Consider the following 16,593-nt stretch of genomic DNA (forward strand, 5'->3'; position numbering starts at 1 on the left):
TATCCAAAAAGGCTACTAAAATACTCCTCCCTTTTCCAACTCCATATCTATGTGAGGTCAGATTTTTGATACATATTTCAAATAAAATTATATATGGCAACAGATTGAATGCAGTAGCAGATATAGGATGATAGTCATCTTTTATTAAGCCACATGTTCAAGAGATTTTTTTAAAAGTGAAACATTGCAACTTTTCTCACTAATTTTTTTCATTTTGGAAAAGATAATACTTTTTCATAAAAATATATTATGTTCCTGGATTATTCCTGTCATTTAAAAATTAATAAATATTTAATTTTGTTCTTCATTTTTGTTTCTAACATGTAAATATAAATAAGTATAAGCCACCAATAATTTTTGAAAGTATAAAGGAATCTGAAAAATCAAAAAATTTGAAAACTGCTGTTGTTGTAAAACAACTCTTTGCCCTAACTACCAACATTATAAGTTCATTTAGAGAAATGGAAAAAAGACTAAGGAAGACTAATACTGCATCCGTATTCTCACTGCTAGAGAACCATTGTTAACATTTTGGTACATTTTACTTTAGGCTTTATTTGTTTTTGTTCAATTGGGATCATCCTGCAGATAGTTTTGTATCCTGTTTTTAAATTTTAAGTAATAGTTTATCAAAGTTATTTTCTCGTGTCTTTAATTAAAAAATGTGAATTTTAATGACCTTATAATACTTTATTACTGACTTTACTGTAATTCATTTAGTTATTCCTCTACTACTGGACATTTAGGTTGTTTGTAGTCTTACCTAATATAAATAACTATTTGCAATAATTTAGATGAAGCTTTGCTCTATTTTCACACTTACATCTTAAATACTCTTTTGCAATTAAGGGAAAAATTCTGTGGTTAACTCAAACTATGGTTTCATTTTGTTTTCAATCAGCTTGTTTTTAAAGAATCACACTTAAGGGGAAAAATCAGCATTCTTTTCTATTTGCTTCAGAAATTATTCTACAGAAATAGTTTTATTTTTATTTTGAAGATAGCTTATATTGATCACTTCTGTTTTTGTACAGGAGAGAATGCTTAATTTATTACTCTTGCATAGGACTCAAGTAGCTGTGCCTACTGCATTAAAAACTGGTCTTAAAACAGCTGAAACAAGGCATTTTTTTTAAAGGAAGGTATCTTGATTACATTTATGCAGTAAATTAGGCTGAGAAAAAATATAGTTAGCTAATTGCCTTTCTTTAATCAACTTTTAATTATCACAGGGCAGATGATCAAAATTGCAGATTAGGCATGACCCTTACTTTGCTTTTAACATCTTCCCTTCTGTATTCCCTACCTTTTCTTTTCCTGCTATAAAATACAAGAATGATAAATAATGCCTAGAGAAATTTATCATTAATGACTGTAGCTTACATCTAAAACTGTAATGACAAACTGTCAGTGTATTTGATGATGTAGATAGACAAACTACATGTTTCAGGACCATTTTCTTCCTGACATTCCTAATCCTATTTGGCAAAGAGTCACCTCCAAAGTCACTTTTAGGCCTAAATAGAGTTTGGCTTGTATACACGCCTAGATTCATCCATTGTTTTTTCAGGTCTCTCCTTCATTTTTCCAGTTACTTGAAATGTCAATATTAACAAATTGGTAATGATTGTAAAAATAATTGGAATGATGTAGCAAAAAAATTACCCTATTTGGAAAGCCCTTTAAGTGAAAAAGAAAAATTAAATTGTATTTGAATGAGAAATGCTGTTTTTTCTTTCATTTTAAAATTTATTTTTATTAATTAATTGATTCTTTAGGACTAGAAAAAATTGTTCGATGTTCATTGGGTCATTTCCCCAGTCTGGACTTTCATCAAACCACAAAAATATTGAAGGTATGTTTTCATGGGTAGAGTCATATGAAGGAAATTAGTCTTTGCCTAAAGATATAAGGCTTAGTTAGATATAAATTTATTTACAACTAGGCTGGTCAACCACATATGTGTATATCTCTCTCTATTTTTGGTAGAGATGGGTCTTGCTATGTAGCTTTGGCCTCCTGGGCTCAGGCAAATTATCCTGCCTTAGCTTCCCAAATAGTTGGGACTACAAGCATGCTCTACTGAGCCTGGCTTACTATACATTCATAAATATGAAATCAGTATTGCTATTGACTTGGATCATGCTTCATAGAGTTACCTATGGGAGTAGCAGCTCAGGTGCAGTTAGTATCTGCTACTCCGAATGTGATTTAGGGACTCAAATTTGAAAACAAAGTTTGTTGCCTATGTTCATAACATTTTTAATAAGAATTTCATGTCTTTCCTGACTGGTAGTCACACAGGCCAGTTTTGCCTTGGTTTGAGCTGTATAAGAGGTTAGCTGTCTATTTCTTTGAGGTGTCTACCAACAATTCCAGAGTGAATGTCAGGTATTTTGTATCACAGTGTAGCAAATATTTATAGTGTCCAATGAAACCTTATATTATGGAAAAAGGACACAAGGATATAGTAACATTTTGGAAAGATAAATTTAAAAAGCCCTGTCTTCTCTTGCTCTGTTGCTACAACAGCAAAGCAGTACCACTTTTGCTCACCACCAGCTCTTACATGTACTTTTATTGTCTAGAGTTTGGTCTCTAATATTGTTTATTCTTTTAACAAACATGTATTAAGACTACTATATACCAGGTATGTGGGTGCTAAGGGTGTGAGTGCCAAATAAACTAGGGATTCTTAAAGGGTAGCTGATCTATTTTGGAGCATGACAATATCAAGATGAGTTTGAATATACAATTATTGCTGAAAAGCAAGGATGCCTTCAAGGATGTCTGGGGCCAGTGCTAGAAGAATAAACAGTTAGCTCAATGATGCTGTGGCCAAACTGTGATAAACTGGCCAAACTGATAAATTAAGTAGGATAAAAACTCAGTAATTTAGAGTTCATGGAAATAAGTTTGTGAAAAGACTATAAGTTTATAATGATACTCAAAAAATGTTAAGCGTGTACAAAAGATTGTCTCAAAACAAAAAAGAAAAGCAACTATAACAGGATGTTTAAGAGTTTTAATGGGCTGAGTGTGTTGGTTCACACCTGTAATCCCAGAACTTTGGGAAGCTGAGCCAGGATGATTGCTTGAATCTAAGAGTTCGAGACCAGCCTGGGAAACACAGCAAGATCCCCATAACCACACAAAAAATAAAATCCAGGTATGGTGGTGCATGCCTATAGTGCCACCTACTCAGCAGGCTGAGGCAGCAAAATAGCTGGAGCCCAGGAGCCCAGGAGCCCAGGAGATTGAGGCTGTAGTGAGCCATGTTTCTGGCCCGGGAGACAGAGGGAGACCTTATCTCAAAAAAGAAAGATAGTAAATGGCAAGCATAAGTTTCTAATAATACTGCATAACAGATCAGTACATAATAACTGATAAGACAAAAGCTTTTGTAACAATGACCAAGTAAAACTTAAAGCATTCTGGGCCAAAACGTTGTATTACAAAAAATAATATTTGTGAAGTTTAAGGCATTTATATATAAGTAAAGCCAGATAATTGGTTACTCAGGTTGAAATCATTTTGAGAGAAATAGTCTCATACCCCAACAAAAAATCAGGTATTTTTGTAACCGTCTGTATTTTGTAATTAAACTGTAACTCGGGGAAGATATCAGAGTAAGTATTACTTTAATCTTAAGAAGGTATAATGAAAAGTATAGAAATACAGAAATGAAGAATGAGTTACACCAGTGATACTGTTATTTTAGAATTAGTTTAAGAGCAGTAGTCTTTTATATATTTGAAGTGGTAAAAAGTTATGTCAAGTGTTTAGATTAAATTGTTTAAGGAAATTTAAGTTTGTTAGCAGTGTTTAAATGTTAAATAGTAATTTCAAGTTTTCATGACTTAGATACAGAAGTTTAATAAATTGACCATGAAACTAATGTAAGTACAAGTGGTAATTAATGTTCCTCTTTAAATATAAAAGACTTTGCGATTTAAAAATGGTTTAATTAATATCAAATGGCCTAATATAATTCAGACTATGCCAAAAATACCCTCCAAATTTAGTAAAAACATATTTAGCACTTTTTACAAGATGTAGTTATAGCTTAAACAAAAAGTCATGTTTATAAAGCTATATGGTGTCATCTTAGAGGCTGAAGTCCTTTTTTCTTTAAGGATGTATTGAACAATTTGAGACAGAGATGTCATAGATAATATTATGCCCTGGGCATTCCTTTGGGGTTTGTTTGTTTTTTTGTATGGAGACAGAGCCTCTCTCTGTTGCCCAACCTGGAGTGCAGTGGTGCGATCTCGGCTCACTGAAACCTCCACCTCCTGGATTCAAGTGATTCTCCTGCCTCAGCCTCCAGAGTAGCTGGGATTACTAGGCACACACTACCATGCCTAGCTAATTTTTGTATTTTTATTAGAGTCAGGATTTCACCATGTTGGCTAGGCTGGTCTTGAACTCGTGATCTCATGTGATCCACCTGCCTCAGCCTCCCAAAGTTCTGGGATTACAGTAAACCACTGTACCTGGCCTCTCCTTTGGGTTTCGACCATAACAGGTGTCATCAATAGTTACACAAAAATTTATTTTTATTTTTCTCATACCCAATTCTAGTATTTATTTTAAAACAGGGTTCCCTATGTCCTATATTCCAATAACTCTAACCTCCTGCCCATTTGGCCTCCTAGGTGCCAGAATTGTGATGCCATTGGCATCTGTGGACTGTTATCACCACTCTTTTTAAACTTCTGAGTCATAGTTTAAGAGGCTGTTCCCTTAAAAGTGCCACATGGCCAGGGGAAGTAGTGTATCATTGTAGTCCCAGGTACTAGGAAGGCTGAGTTGGGAGGCTCTTTTGGGCCCAGGAATTTGAGGTGACAGTGAGCTATGATTGTGGTGCCGTATTATAGCCTGGGCAACAAAACAAGATCCCCATCTCTGAAAAATGAAAAAATAGTGCCACGTGTACCAGGATTATTGCTTTGTATGTTTCTTGCTGCCCTAAAGCTGCTGTGACTAGAGAGCCATAGAATTGGTAGTTCTCTTCCATTCTGGCACTTCATTGCAGCTCCCTCTTGCCTTTCCTCCTTTCAGAGTATTCAGAACAAGAAGCCCATTTTATTATAATTCCAGACCATAAGTTAAGTCACATACAAGTAACTTATTAAATTGTTAGCTTTTATAGCTGACTGTGTTCTAATACAGACCTCTGTCCCAATTCAAAGGGTAAAGTCTAACCAAATTGTACAAAGATCAAGATAAGCCAACTATCTTAAGCAAATACAATAGCTTTGGCCTTAAAATGATGTGTATAAGTTAAATTTTGTGTATAAGTTCAACCAGCCCTCTATGGCCATTTTCTTTGAATTTAATGCTTTAGAATTATTTCTCATGTATACCATTACATTTTGCCTCTCTAAAGTGACAAGTAGAAAATTTAAAAATTTCTTATTTAATGATTTGTTAAATGATTTATTAAAGGATAGACAGGAATTCAAGAATTCTTTATGTATTTGTAAAAACTTTTAAGTAAAATTTGTGGTTAGAAAAGGTAATTCCCTCTAAATGTGTTTATTTTTAATATAGTAATTAAATTACTATAAAATATTTTATTAATTCAGCTTTTAAAATAGTAACTGTTGACATGAAAGAATGATCATTTTGTCAATGATAAGAGTCAAACTCTGTAAAATATTTGAAGAATTTTATTATGAGCCAAATACGAGTGACCATGGCCTGTGACACAACCTTTAGGAGACTCTGAGAACATGTGCCCTAGGTGGTCAGGGCACAGCTAGTTTTATACATTTTAGGGAGACATGAGACATCAATCAATATGTGTAAGATGAAGATGTACATTGGTTCTGTCTGGAAAGGTGGGACAACGAGAAGCAAGGTGGGGAGGGGGACTTTCCGTTTATAGGTAAATTCAAAGATTTTCTGGTTGGCAGTTGATTGAAAGAGTTATTATCTGAAGACCTGGAATCAATAGAAAGGAATCTCTGGGTTGTGATGATAAAGAGTTGTGGAGACTAAAGTTTTATCATGCAGATGAAGCTTCCAGGTAGCAGGGTTCAGATAGAATAGATTGTAAATGTTTCTTAACAGACTTAAGGTCTGTGATGAATTGATGCTGGTTGGCTTTTCCTGAATTCCAAAAGGGAGGAGGGTATAAGGAGGCATGTCTGACCCTTTCTTCCCTTCAAGACCTAAACCAACTTTGGAATGCCCTTGGCCAAGAGAGGTTCCATTCACATGGTTGGGGACCTTAGAATTGTATTTTATTTTTTCCTTTACAGTTTTGAAGATGAAGTTGTTAAAGACAACATGGGAGAAAATGTATATGAGGGTTGTTTCTTTACAATTCAGAAAAGGCGGAAGAGTGAAATCTCTTTTTCTGTTTTTTAATTCTAATCCCCCCAAGGATATAAAATTTTATTTTAAAAACCCCTCCTTGCAAAGATAGTTGAAGATACATCTACTGTTTTTAAAATGTTTCTTTCATTAATATTAACATTTTAAGCAACTAGAGATGCAAAATGTTAAGATACACATAATGAAATATGTCATCACTTGTTGACATGTAGAATTCTAAACCAAGGATAAGAAATTATTCTTATGACTTTTTGCTTCTCATCCTGTGAACAAGTAATATGCCGTGATTTTAGTCCTCCTAGCTGATTTTCATAGCTTTTTATCATCAAATTGCAAAGGTGAAGTGAGGGGAAAAAAACCAGGTTTATTATTATTATTATTATTATGTAGAATGTGCACCTCTGCAAGGATATTTAGCCACCACGCCCAGCTAATTTTTGTATTTTTAGTAGGGACGGGGTTTCACCATGTTAGCCAGGCTGATCTCGAACTCCTGACCTCAAGTGAACTGCCAACCTCAGCCTCCCAAATGCTGGGATTACAGGCATGAGCCACTGCATCTGGCCAGAATACTTGCGTCTTGATGATGAAAGTAGAATGGACCGGGAATAACTATTTGGAATTATCTTTTGGATTCATATAAAATACTTCTTAAGAAAGGAAAAATTCTGTAACTTCATTTCCAAAATAATACTTTATATCAATAAATTTATGTAATACTAATATTAATGAAATATTTGATGTGTCAGTTGACTGAGGGAGTTTAAGTTATATGATTATGAAATGCCAACTGAGAAGGTATGTTTTTAGTGCTTTCATAAACCTGGATTTAAAAGGTATTGTTCTTTTCTAGGGCCTGAACCTGAAAGTCCTGAAGTTTTGCCACACATGGAAAAGGTTGGTCTGTATAACAGAAATTAACTATGTAGATTATGGATTTAATTTTTAAAAAGATAATGTTGATTAAGGTATCAAGCTCATTTAGACCCTCCCCTAGGCAGGAATATGACTAAACCATTTCAGTAGATAGAAATCTTTTCTTGTCTGATCACCTCTTCCATATTTATTTTTCCTTATTGCTAATAAAAGCATTTTCTTGATCTGTGTTTCTTATCTAGTACGTAAGTCTCTTATTCTTTATCTAGAGTAGAAATATATAACTTGTTATCAAGCTAATTCCTGAGATACTGTAGCAAAGTTCCTTCTGTTGGTTTGTCTGTTACCCTAGTTCCTTTAATATTTTGTGCTAAATTCTATTTTCTCATCCCCCAGTTGCTAATAAGTATGAAGTGCCTACTTTGGATTTGCTTTGTACTTGGAGCTATGGAGACTCAGAGGACGATAGGACTGGCTCTGCTCACAATGAACTCAGTTTCCTTAGGGATACCTGGCAATCAAGGACCTCCCTAGGCCAGCCCAGTATACCCATACCTTATGTTTGTTTTGTTTGTTTGTTTAGAGATAAAGTCTCACTTTGTTGCCCAGGCTAGAGTGCAGTTGTGCGATCATAGTTCACTGCCATCTTGAACTCCTGGGTTCAAGAAATTCTTTTACCTCAGACTCCAGAGTAGCTAGCTGGGACTACAGGCCTGTACTGCCATGCCCACCTAATTTTTTTCTTTTAATTTTTTTTGTAGATACTGGGTCTCAGCATCTTGCCCAGAGTTGTCTCTGTACCTTACCTTATCTCAGCCGGACCTTACACGTTCCTGCCTTCATGCTTTTGCTCAAATCAGGAGCCAGAAGATGAAAAATAACATAGAATTTGGAAACCAGAAATGTCTAGGTTCCAAGGATAACTGTTTATATCTGTAAGATAGGGACAGCAATAGCTGTTTTATAGGTATTGTGAGGACCGAGCAATGATGGTTCATGGTGTCTGGCACCTAGTTGGTGCTCAGTAAATGTGTGTTCCTCCATTCTTTCACTCCTTCACAAATCTTTAATTTCTGGCTCAAATACCTTTTCTTCTCTGGATCTATTTCAGATAACTCTGGTGATCTTGACCAAAGTAATTGCTCCCTCTCAAGCATTCATTATTTACTGACTATATCATTATTTCCAAATCACTTGTACTCTATGATATTAATAGACCTTCTGAGGAAAAGGATGTTTTTGGACAAAAATGTTTGGAGAACACTGTGTCCTAAAGTTCCCCAATGCACATGATTTGGAAAGTTCTGTTGTAAAGTAACTTGTTTAACTTTGTTCAACCAAGTATTTTTCACACAATCATGAAAGCCCTCTGCTGCCTCCATTTTTCCCTTCCCCAGTAAGCTCATTTCTGCAAGACACTAGCCTTTGTATTTATCAAGCAAATGGGCCTGCTGCCTGATGTACATAAAAGCCAATGCTATGGCACTGACTTTTGAGGGGGGAAAAAAAAAGGCTTTATTGTGTGACAGGCCAGCAAGGAGACAGGAGAGGCAGCTCAAATTTGTCTCCTCTATTTTGGGTCTGGAACAAGTTTTAAGGGGTCAGAAGGTAAGGGAAAGGATTTAGGAATGTTGGCTTGCAGTGTGTGATTAGAAGGCTTCAAATTTGACCATTTACAGTAAGGTATATTTAGGCGGATTTTAGCTCCAAATCTTCCTAGTGAGCAAACTTCTTGCTTCAGAAAGAGTTCCAGTGGTCAGGTTCCAGTTATTTCTCAGTCTTTTTGGTTTAGGGGGACAGAGAGTCATTTCTTGGTCTTCTTGGTTCAAGGTTCTGACTGTGCTACATGACTTGCAGTTTTGGCTCTGTTATATCTGCAAGATTGACTTGACATTCTGTTACCAACAAAGTAGGGCCAGTTCAGACAGTTCTGTGGTTGTAAATGGAACTGTTTGATATGTACTAGTTTATGCCATTCATTTGATTTCATAAGTGTTCTATGACATTATTTGTCTTCTATTTAATATCTTAGGTATTTATGTCTTGAATCTTAAGTTAGAAATAAATTCTTTTAAGACAGAGCCCAACGTATATACTTTATTTCACCTGGTGCTTTGAATTTAGTAGTCATAAGGACTTCGAATAGGTGGGAGGCCTTGAGACTTAGAGAATAAGTAGGATCTGGTTCTTGAATTTATTCCAGATTCCTTTGATCTTTCTGAGAAAATTATAGTTAACATTCTTAAGTGCTGTATGGTATTAATATATGCAGAGTAGTTAAAGATGGCAGGTAGAAAAGGACAGGAGGAAGAATAAAGTGATTTGCTTCTCTCACTCATATTAGATCAGAATATTAGAAGGCTTACAAATTACAGCACATCCTGTCAAAGGTATGGTGGATTTGATTTTTTAGAAAAAGCTAGTCATTAAAACCCATTCTGTTATTTAAGGCCAATAAAAGGTATTTAGTGTTAAAAAATTTTCAGTGCCTTTAAAGCACATTATTTTCTTGAATGGCTAATAAACTGATTCTGAAAGCAATTTCAAAAGAGGGATTCTAACAATATTTTGAGTATTAGAAATATTGTGAGAACAGGTATAACCTATTAAGGTGATGTCTTGGAGAAATAATAGTCATTTAGAAATGCTTTACTATAACCACAACTCAGAGCCATTATTTATAGCTAAGGCTTGTAATATTTATATAGAACTCTACTCTCATTTTTCTATCTTTTCCCTCTGACCTCTTGTCTTTCGGGCTGTTTGCTCCACATTTAGTTATTCATACAAAGGTAGGGGAATAAAAGGAAGGTAAAATTTCATTCTTAGTTAATAATTTTTATAAACCAAATAGGAAATTTTTGCAAGAAAGAATTTTATAACCATTAATTGCTATGAAGCTTTGAGATCATCTGTTAATTTAACTATCAATGCCATCTCTGCTTCTTCTGCTAGCACAGATAATTTAAACTTAGATGAATAATTTGCCATTATAGTTATAGTCCAGCCAATTTTACTGCTGGTCTATTATTAAATGTTTAACCATGTATTCAGTAATTAGTGATGTCGTATAGGAAAGCAATAAAATTCTCTTTATTTATGGAAGGGAAGGAAAGTTGGTAATAAATTTTGAGGGTAACTTACAAGATAAACAAAACTATAAAGTTTTCATTTTAAATACTTTATTGCATATGCTGTAATGATGTAATTTCTATTTGTAATACACAGGAACTAAGTGAAGGCAGAGATTCTCCTGAAGTTAGCCTTCTCTCAGGCACTGCTATTACAGTATCTGATATGGTTGCTGTAAAGGAGACATCATTAATAGAGCCAGAGAAGACCTTAGCAGAACCAAATACATTTTTTGAGCCTAGAAAGGAAGTCACATTGACCATGACTTCTGAAGAAACTAAAGATGAAGAAAACTCACTTGAAACCTTTGTGTCTGCCTTAGAAAGGTTACTTACATCACCAGAAAGCGCCCAGGAGGAAAAACTGTTTGAATTAGCAAGTGATTTTGATCCTAAAGAATTGATGAACCCATTGAGTGACTCTCTGAGTTCCATATCAATACATTTGAACGCATGGTCATCATGTCACAGAGATTTACAAGAAAATGTGAAGGATGATGCATTGCCAGCTGAATTATTGGAAGCTCTGAATACATTGTCAGAAGCCAAGGTGGAAACCATCTGTCATAGAAAAGAGGGAGGCAGCAGTCTCAGTGTCAGAAATGAATGTTTAGAAGTGGAGTTCAATATATCTCAGACTAGTGAAGATCGTACACAAATAGCAGAGGTGAATTTTGAATTTTTTTGTTCTACTCCACCATTTGAACATGATTCCAAGTTAGCTGAGCTGTAGGATAAGCATCTTTCAGTGAAGCAAGTAGCTGAAAATAGGAGTCTATGATTTTGCCTTTTATAGTAAACTTTAAGAAGTTTTCATTGTGTTAAAATCAAATCTACACAAATATCAACACCCAGAAGATACTTTGTGACTTGGAAGCATAGAGTGATCTTTTTAGAAGTACGTAGGGTAGAGTTTCCGAGGAGTTAGGAAGTTAAAGTAGACAGAGTTTTTCCCAAGAGGCCTGAGAAGACGTATCATTAGATTGCTTATATGTAGGAAGGAAATAATTCTTTACTAAAATTTTCTTTGTTAGCTCAGAAAAATCACTATGTCTACTTGGGTGCAGAGTAGTGATGGGATGCCCCACATTAATTTACATTTTGACAAAGAATATATGCAGTTGGGATGCTAGGGGAGGGAAGAAAAATATGCCTAGCTTAAGCAGAATTTTGCCTTCTATGTCTGCGAATACTGCCAGGTGGCATAGCTCTTGGGGTTTAGAATTCTTGTGGTATTTTGCCTGCAGCCCTGTAGTGGCCTATCACTCACAAAGTCCCTTTGTCATATTGACAGTTTCTTTTTTTTCTTTTTTTTAATTTGAGACAGAGTCTTGCTCTGTTGCCAGGCGCCAAGCTAGAGTGCAGTGGCACGATCTCGGCTCACTGCAACCTCCGCCTCCCAGGTTCAAGCAGTTCTCCTGCCTCAGCCTCCCAAGTAGCTGGGACTACAGATGCGCACCACCATGCCCAGCTAATTTTTTATATTTTTTAGTAGAGACAGGGTTTCAACATGTTATCCAGGATTGTCTCCATCTCCTGACCTTGTGATCCACCCAGCCTCCCAAAGTGCTGGGATTACAGGCGTGAGCCACTGCACCCGGCCGACAGTTTCTTTGTTTTTAAACATAATCTTTATTTTTTTCTTCCTGATTATAATAATAATGCATTCTCATTATAAAACAAATTTTAAACCTTACAGAATGACATAATAATACACAAAAATCCTCCACAGTTTCACTCATTAGAGATAATTACTGTTATCAGTTTGGTGTATCTGTCTCCAATTATTTCTATCATATTCTGTATTAGTTCATTTTATACTAATGAGATTATATTATATGCAATGCCTTCCAACTTATTTTTTAAATTTAATAATATATCTTGTTTATCTTTCAATATCAGCAAACATAGTACTACTTAACTCTTTTAACTTGCTGAATAGTATTCCACTGTGTGAATATATTGTAATTTATTTAACTAATTCACTAATGATGGTCATTTTGATTGTTTTCTTTCTTTTTTTTTTTGTTTTCTGTTACCAAAATGTTTCTGTGAATATCCTTGTGAAGATTTATTATAACAAAATGCTGAGCTTGTGTTGCAGCACACATACCTGGAGTAATACTGCATGAAGTTCTGGTTAACAAATCTCAAAACTGACATAGGATTTTTTAAAATCCAGAAAAAGAGAAACTAATTATGGAGATAGGGCATGAAGATTATACATTCTGGTGTTCTGATACGAAAAGAGGGAATATGAGTAAAGTGTAGGAAATTATGATTGGTAATAATAAAGTGAATATGAATTTAGCAAGTCTTCGATAGGAAAGAAAAAAGAAACCCTCTTAAGTAGAAAGGAGACTTACTTAGACCAGATCAAATGAAATACTCAGCTATAATAAAAATGTGGAACTTGTTACCTTGAGAAGCTTTGCAAGATGGGTATGTAAGTAAACTAAAGAAAGGTTTAGATGATATGTATAAAGAATACATATGCTTATGGAAGTGAAATCTATAATGAATTATTAAGGGAAAGTTAGAACAATCCCTGATATACTGTTAACCTTTTAAAATCAGTGTAATGGAGGTTATGTACTATCTTGTTCCACAGAATATCACTTACTGCTGCTATCAGATAACAAAACCCTAGGCTGAATTGATCTAGCCTAGTGTGACATTTGTAATGTTTTTGTGGATCTCTCATCATTCTACATTCCCGATTTCTTGCAAAATTAAAGCTCCCAGAATGACCATAGTTTTACCCTTGAATTTTCAAGATAAATATTGATCAAATCATTTTTACTTATACTTTTAAGCTTTTAAATCTGCATTGTTCTTTATTATATTATTATAAAATCTTTCATTATGTTCATGTCTATGAATTCTTGTACTCGCATCCTGTAAGAGACATTTTAATTTAATCAAAATTTAACTTCTTATAGTTAATTTTTTTTGCAGTATTGTAATTGTTTGTGCAGTATTGTAATTTTTTTGCAGTATTGTAATTGTTTGTGGGTGTATTTACATATTTGCAGACTCTACAAGACTCGAATCCGTCTGGATTGCAAACTTTGGCTCATCAAAATATGACTTCTTGTGAACCACTAAGTAATAATAGAAATTCAAATTCAGTGACAAATAGCTCTGACCAGGAAACTGCATGTGTGTTAAGGAGATCATCCAGACTAGAAAAACTGAAAATAAGCAGAGATGCAAAGTACTCAGATCACATGTATAAGATGCCAGAAAAGATTTTACCAAAAATTATTGGCTATGAGGACCTAACAGATAATAACTCTTCAACTCAGAATTTCAGGTATGCTATGAAATTATGTCTTTATCTCCAGATATGCTATAGACATTATAGATAATCATATGCTTGGTTACATTAGGGTCAGTATACAGTTAACACAGGGTAAAGAGCTTTATTTTTTATGTTGTTGCTTTTTTTATTTTGCAGTTTTTGATCAGTGCCATACCACATAGCAAGCAAGGAAAAGAGCCTGAGTGTTTTTCTTTAAAGGGTATATAGAGTGGATAGTGGCATGCCAACTTAGGGAGCGAAGAGCAGGAGATTCAGAATACTTATACCTGTAGATGACTAATCCTAAAGAAGAGAAACCCATAGGTAGTGCAAAGAGAGGGCTAGAAGCCATGATGACCGACATGCCTGCTGCAGAATTACCTGCAGGAACCATCTCCATATTTAAAAATGCCATACCACTTGAGAACAGCTCAGTAAAATACCCTGGAGTTTTAAAATTATAGTCACAATTTGGCATAATTCTCTGTGAATGTTTGTAGAAACCATTATAGCCTTTTAAAAAAATAAATTGTTTTTCAAGACTGCAGGATCCGGCTTTAATGACTGATGGTAAAGAGAAGAATATGCATTCAGCCAGGTTCAAGAGTGGAGAACAGATCAGGAAAAATGAACAATTTTCAGGAAGAAAAGGTGATGCTTATTTTGAGTATTTTTCTATTTGTTTAAGTGAGTAATTTACAGAAACAGAAATTTGGTAGAAAGGATTCACAGATTATCTTTCTCAACGTTTTAATTTTACTAATAACGAAACTGAAGTTCAGATAGATTAAAGATTTTTCCCAGCATCATACAGCTCATTAGTAGCATAATTGAGAATTGATCTCGAACTTCCAACTCATAGGTTAGTGTTTTTTTCTATAAATCTACTTTGGAGAGAGTAGTTACATACCTTTTTTAAAATTTACATGTGTGACTAACCTAGGATATGGCTATGAAAAATCATATCAGGAGGAATAAAGGAAAGGACAAGGCACAACTGTTATTATTCTTAGACCTCATTTCTGTGTTCCTGTAACATCCAAAAGATTGAACTAAAAAACTCTCAGAAGCAATAAGAGAATCTAGAAACACTTTAAAAAATAATAGATAGTAGAACAATTGGAAAAATTGAAATACGGATTGTAGATGAAAAAATAATATTGAATCAAAGGTAAGTTTTCTGAATTTGATAATACTATGGTTATATAAGCATATACCTTGTCCTTAGAAATATACATTTAGTGAGGAAAAGGGCATGATGTATAAAAGTTACCTTTTATGTATACATGTATCTGGATAGCATAAGTATCTATATATAAACAGGAAGAAAGAATGATTTAAAGTCAGTGGCAAAATGTTAACAAGGGGTGAGTGATTTGTTCTATTTTTACAACTTTTCTGTAAGTCTGAAATTATTTCAGAAGTTTTAAAAATGCAATAAGCTGGAGTCAAAAAGTAATGCCTTTCACATATATGTACGTGTTAACTTGTTAGAAAATGTAAGAGATTATCTCACTTATTGTCACAAAAAAGAAAATACTTTTATAACCAATAAGAAATGTATCATCCTGGGCCGGGTGCCGTGGCTCACGCCTGTAATCCCAGCACTTTGGGAGGCCGAGGCGGGTGGATCACGAGGTCAAGAGATCGAGACCATCCTGGTTAACATGGTTAAACCCCATCTCTACTAAAAATACAAAAAGTTAGCTGGGCATGGTGGCATGTGCCTGTAATCCCAGCTACTCGGGAGGCTGACGCAGGAGAATTGCCTGAACCCAGGAGGCAGAGGTTGCGGTGAGCCGAGATCATGCCATTGCACTCCAGCCTGGGTAACGAGCAAAATTCTGTCTCAAAAAAAAAAAAAAGAAAGAAAGAAATATATCATCCTTATGAGAAGAGAGTTTAAAAATTCTACTGGGGGACATAAAAAATGCTTGAATAAATGGAAATAAGAACCTTGTTTTTGACTAGAAAGTTTCAGGATTTTAAGAAGGTTCTCCCTAAATTGTACTATAAATGCATGAGATCTCATCAAAAACAGATTTTTATTTATTTGCTAATTTTTAAATTTTATTTTGTATTGCTTCTACAGGGTTAGAGAGTAGCTATGAGAAAATTTTAAAGTAATATTAAATATCACCTAGAAAAGTAAATATGAAAGACTAGCCAAGAAAATTCTGAAAAATAAAAGCAGAAAGTTAGAGTGGCAGGACCTTGTTCTCCATAACATGAGAGAATGTTAGAAAGCTACAGAAATTAAAGTCATTTGACACTGAAGCAGGAGTAGACAGATAAATCAATGAAACAGAATAGAGTTTAGATGTAGATGCCAGCGACAGTGAGATGTGGGACAGATACGTAATATAGATGGCATCTCAAATTGTGATGAAAAGAAAGACTAAGCAATATAGAGTGAAAAACACAAAATTGGATCCCTATAACATTCCTTACACTAACTTTAATTTCAGATTGATCAAAGATTTAAACAAAACATAAAAGTTATAGAAGAAAGCATAAGTGAATCTTGCTGTTATCTTGGTATGGAAAAAGTGTTTTTAAACCCTCTTGGTTTCTGAGTTTAAAATCATAAAATTAACTACATACATTTAAAAGAATGGTAAGATTCTTTTAAAGAATGATAGAATTAACTACATACATTTAAAAATTGTATAAAAATATACCCTAAAGAAGAATCAAATATCAAATAGCCAAGAAATATTAACATCATTTGACAAGGGTTTAATTGTATTAGTATGCAAAAAGCTTTTATGAAATTGTAAGGATAAAGAACAGGAGGTATACGTTATGACCTTGATGGTGGTGATGGTTTCATGGGTATATTCTTGTCCTCAAGTGTATTGAATAGTATACATTAAATAAGTACCCCTTTTTACATGTCAGATAATTATATAATTATAATATAACTTAGTGCAACTG

The 16,593-nt window shown here is 34.4% G+C and overlaps 1 protein-coding gene across 9 annotated transcripts in view; it reads left to right on the top strand.

Moving 5' to 3' along the window:
* The window catches only part of ANKRD31 (ankyrin repeat domain 31), a 211,792-nt gene that overhangs the window by 44,408 nt on the left and 150,791 nt on the right, over positions 1-16,593 (top strand). For 5 of the 9 annotated variants that reach the window (XM_035291395.3, XM_008991929.5, XM_008991931.5 and 2 more), the window contains 5 exons: positions 1,779-1,855; positions 7,199-7,242; positions 10,450-11,019; positions 13,388-13,668; positions 14,198-14,307. In XM_035291395.3, the coding sequence (XP_035147286.3) occupies positions 1,779-1,855; positions 7,199-7,242; positions 10,450-11,019; positions 13,388-13,668; positions 14,198-14,307 (1,082 nt within the window). The remainder of the gene's footprint in view (positions 1-1,778; positions 1,856-7,198; positions 7,243-10,449; positions 11,020-13,387; positions 13,669-14,197; positions 14,308-16,593) is intronic. The other 4 variants (XM_078365333.1, XM_078365334.1, XM_035291397.3 and 1 more) reach the window with 1 other exon arrangement.

Source organism: Callithrix jacchus, chromosome 2 (assembly GCF_049354715.1).
Source record: "Callithrix jacchus isolate 240 chromosome 2, calJac240_pri, whole genome shotgun sequence".
Lineage (NCBI taxonomy): Eukaryota > Metazoa > Chordata > Mammalia > Primates > Cebidae > Callithrix > Callithrix jacchus.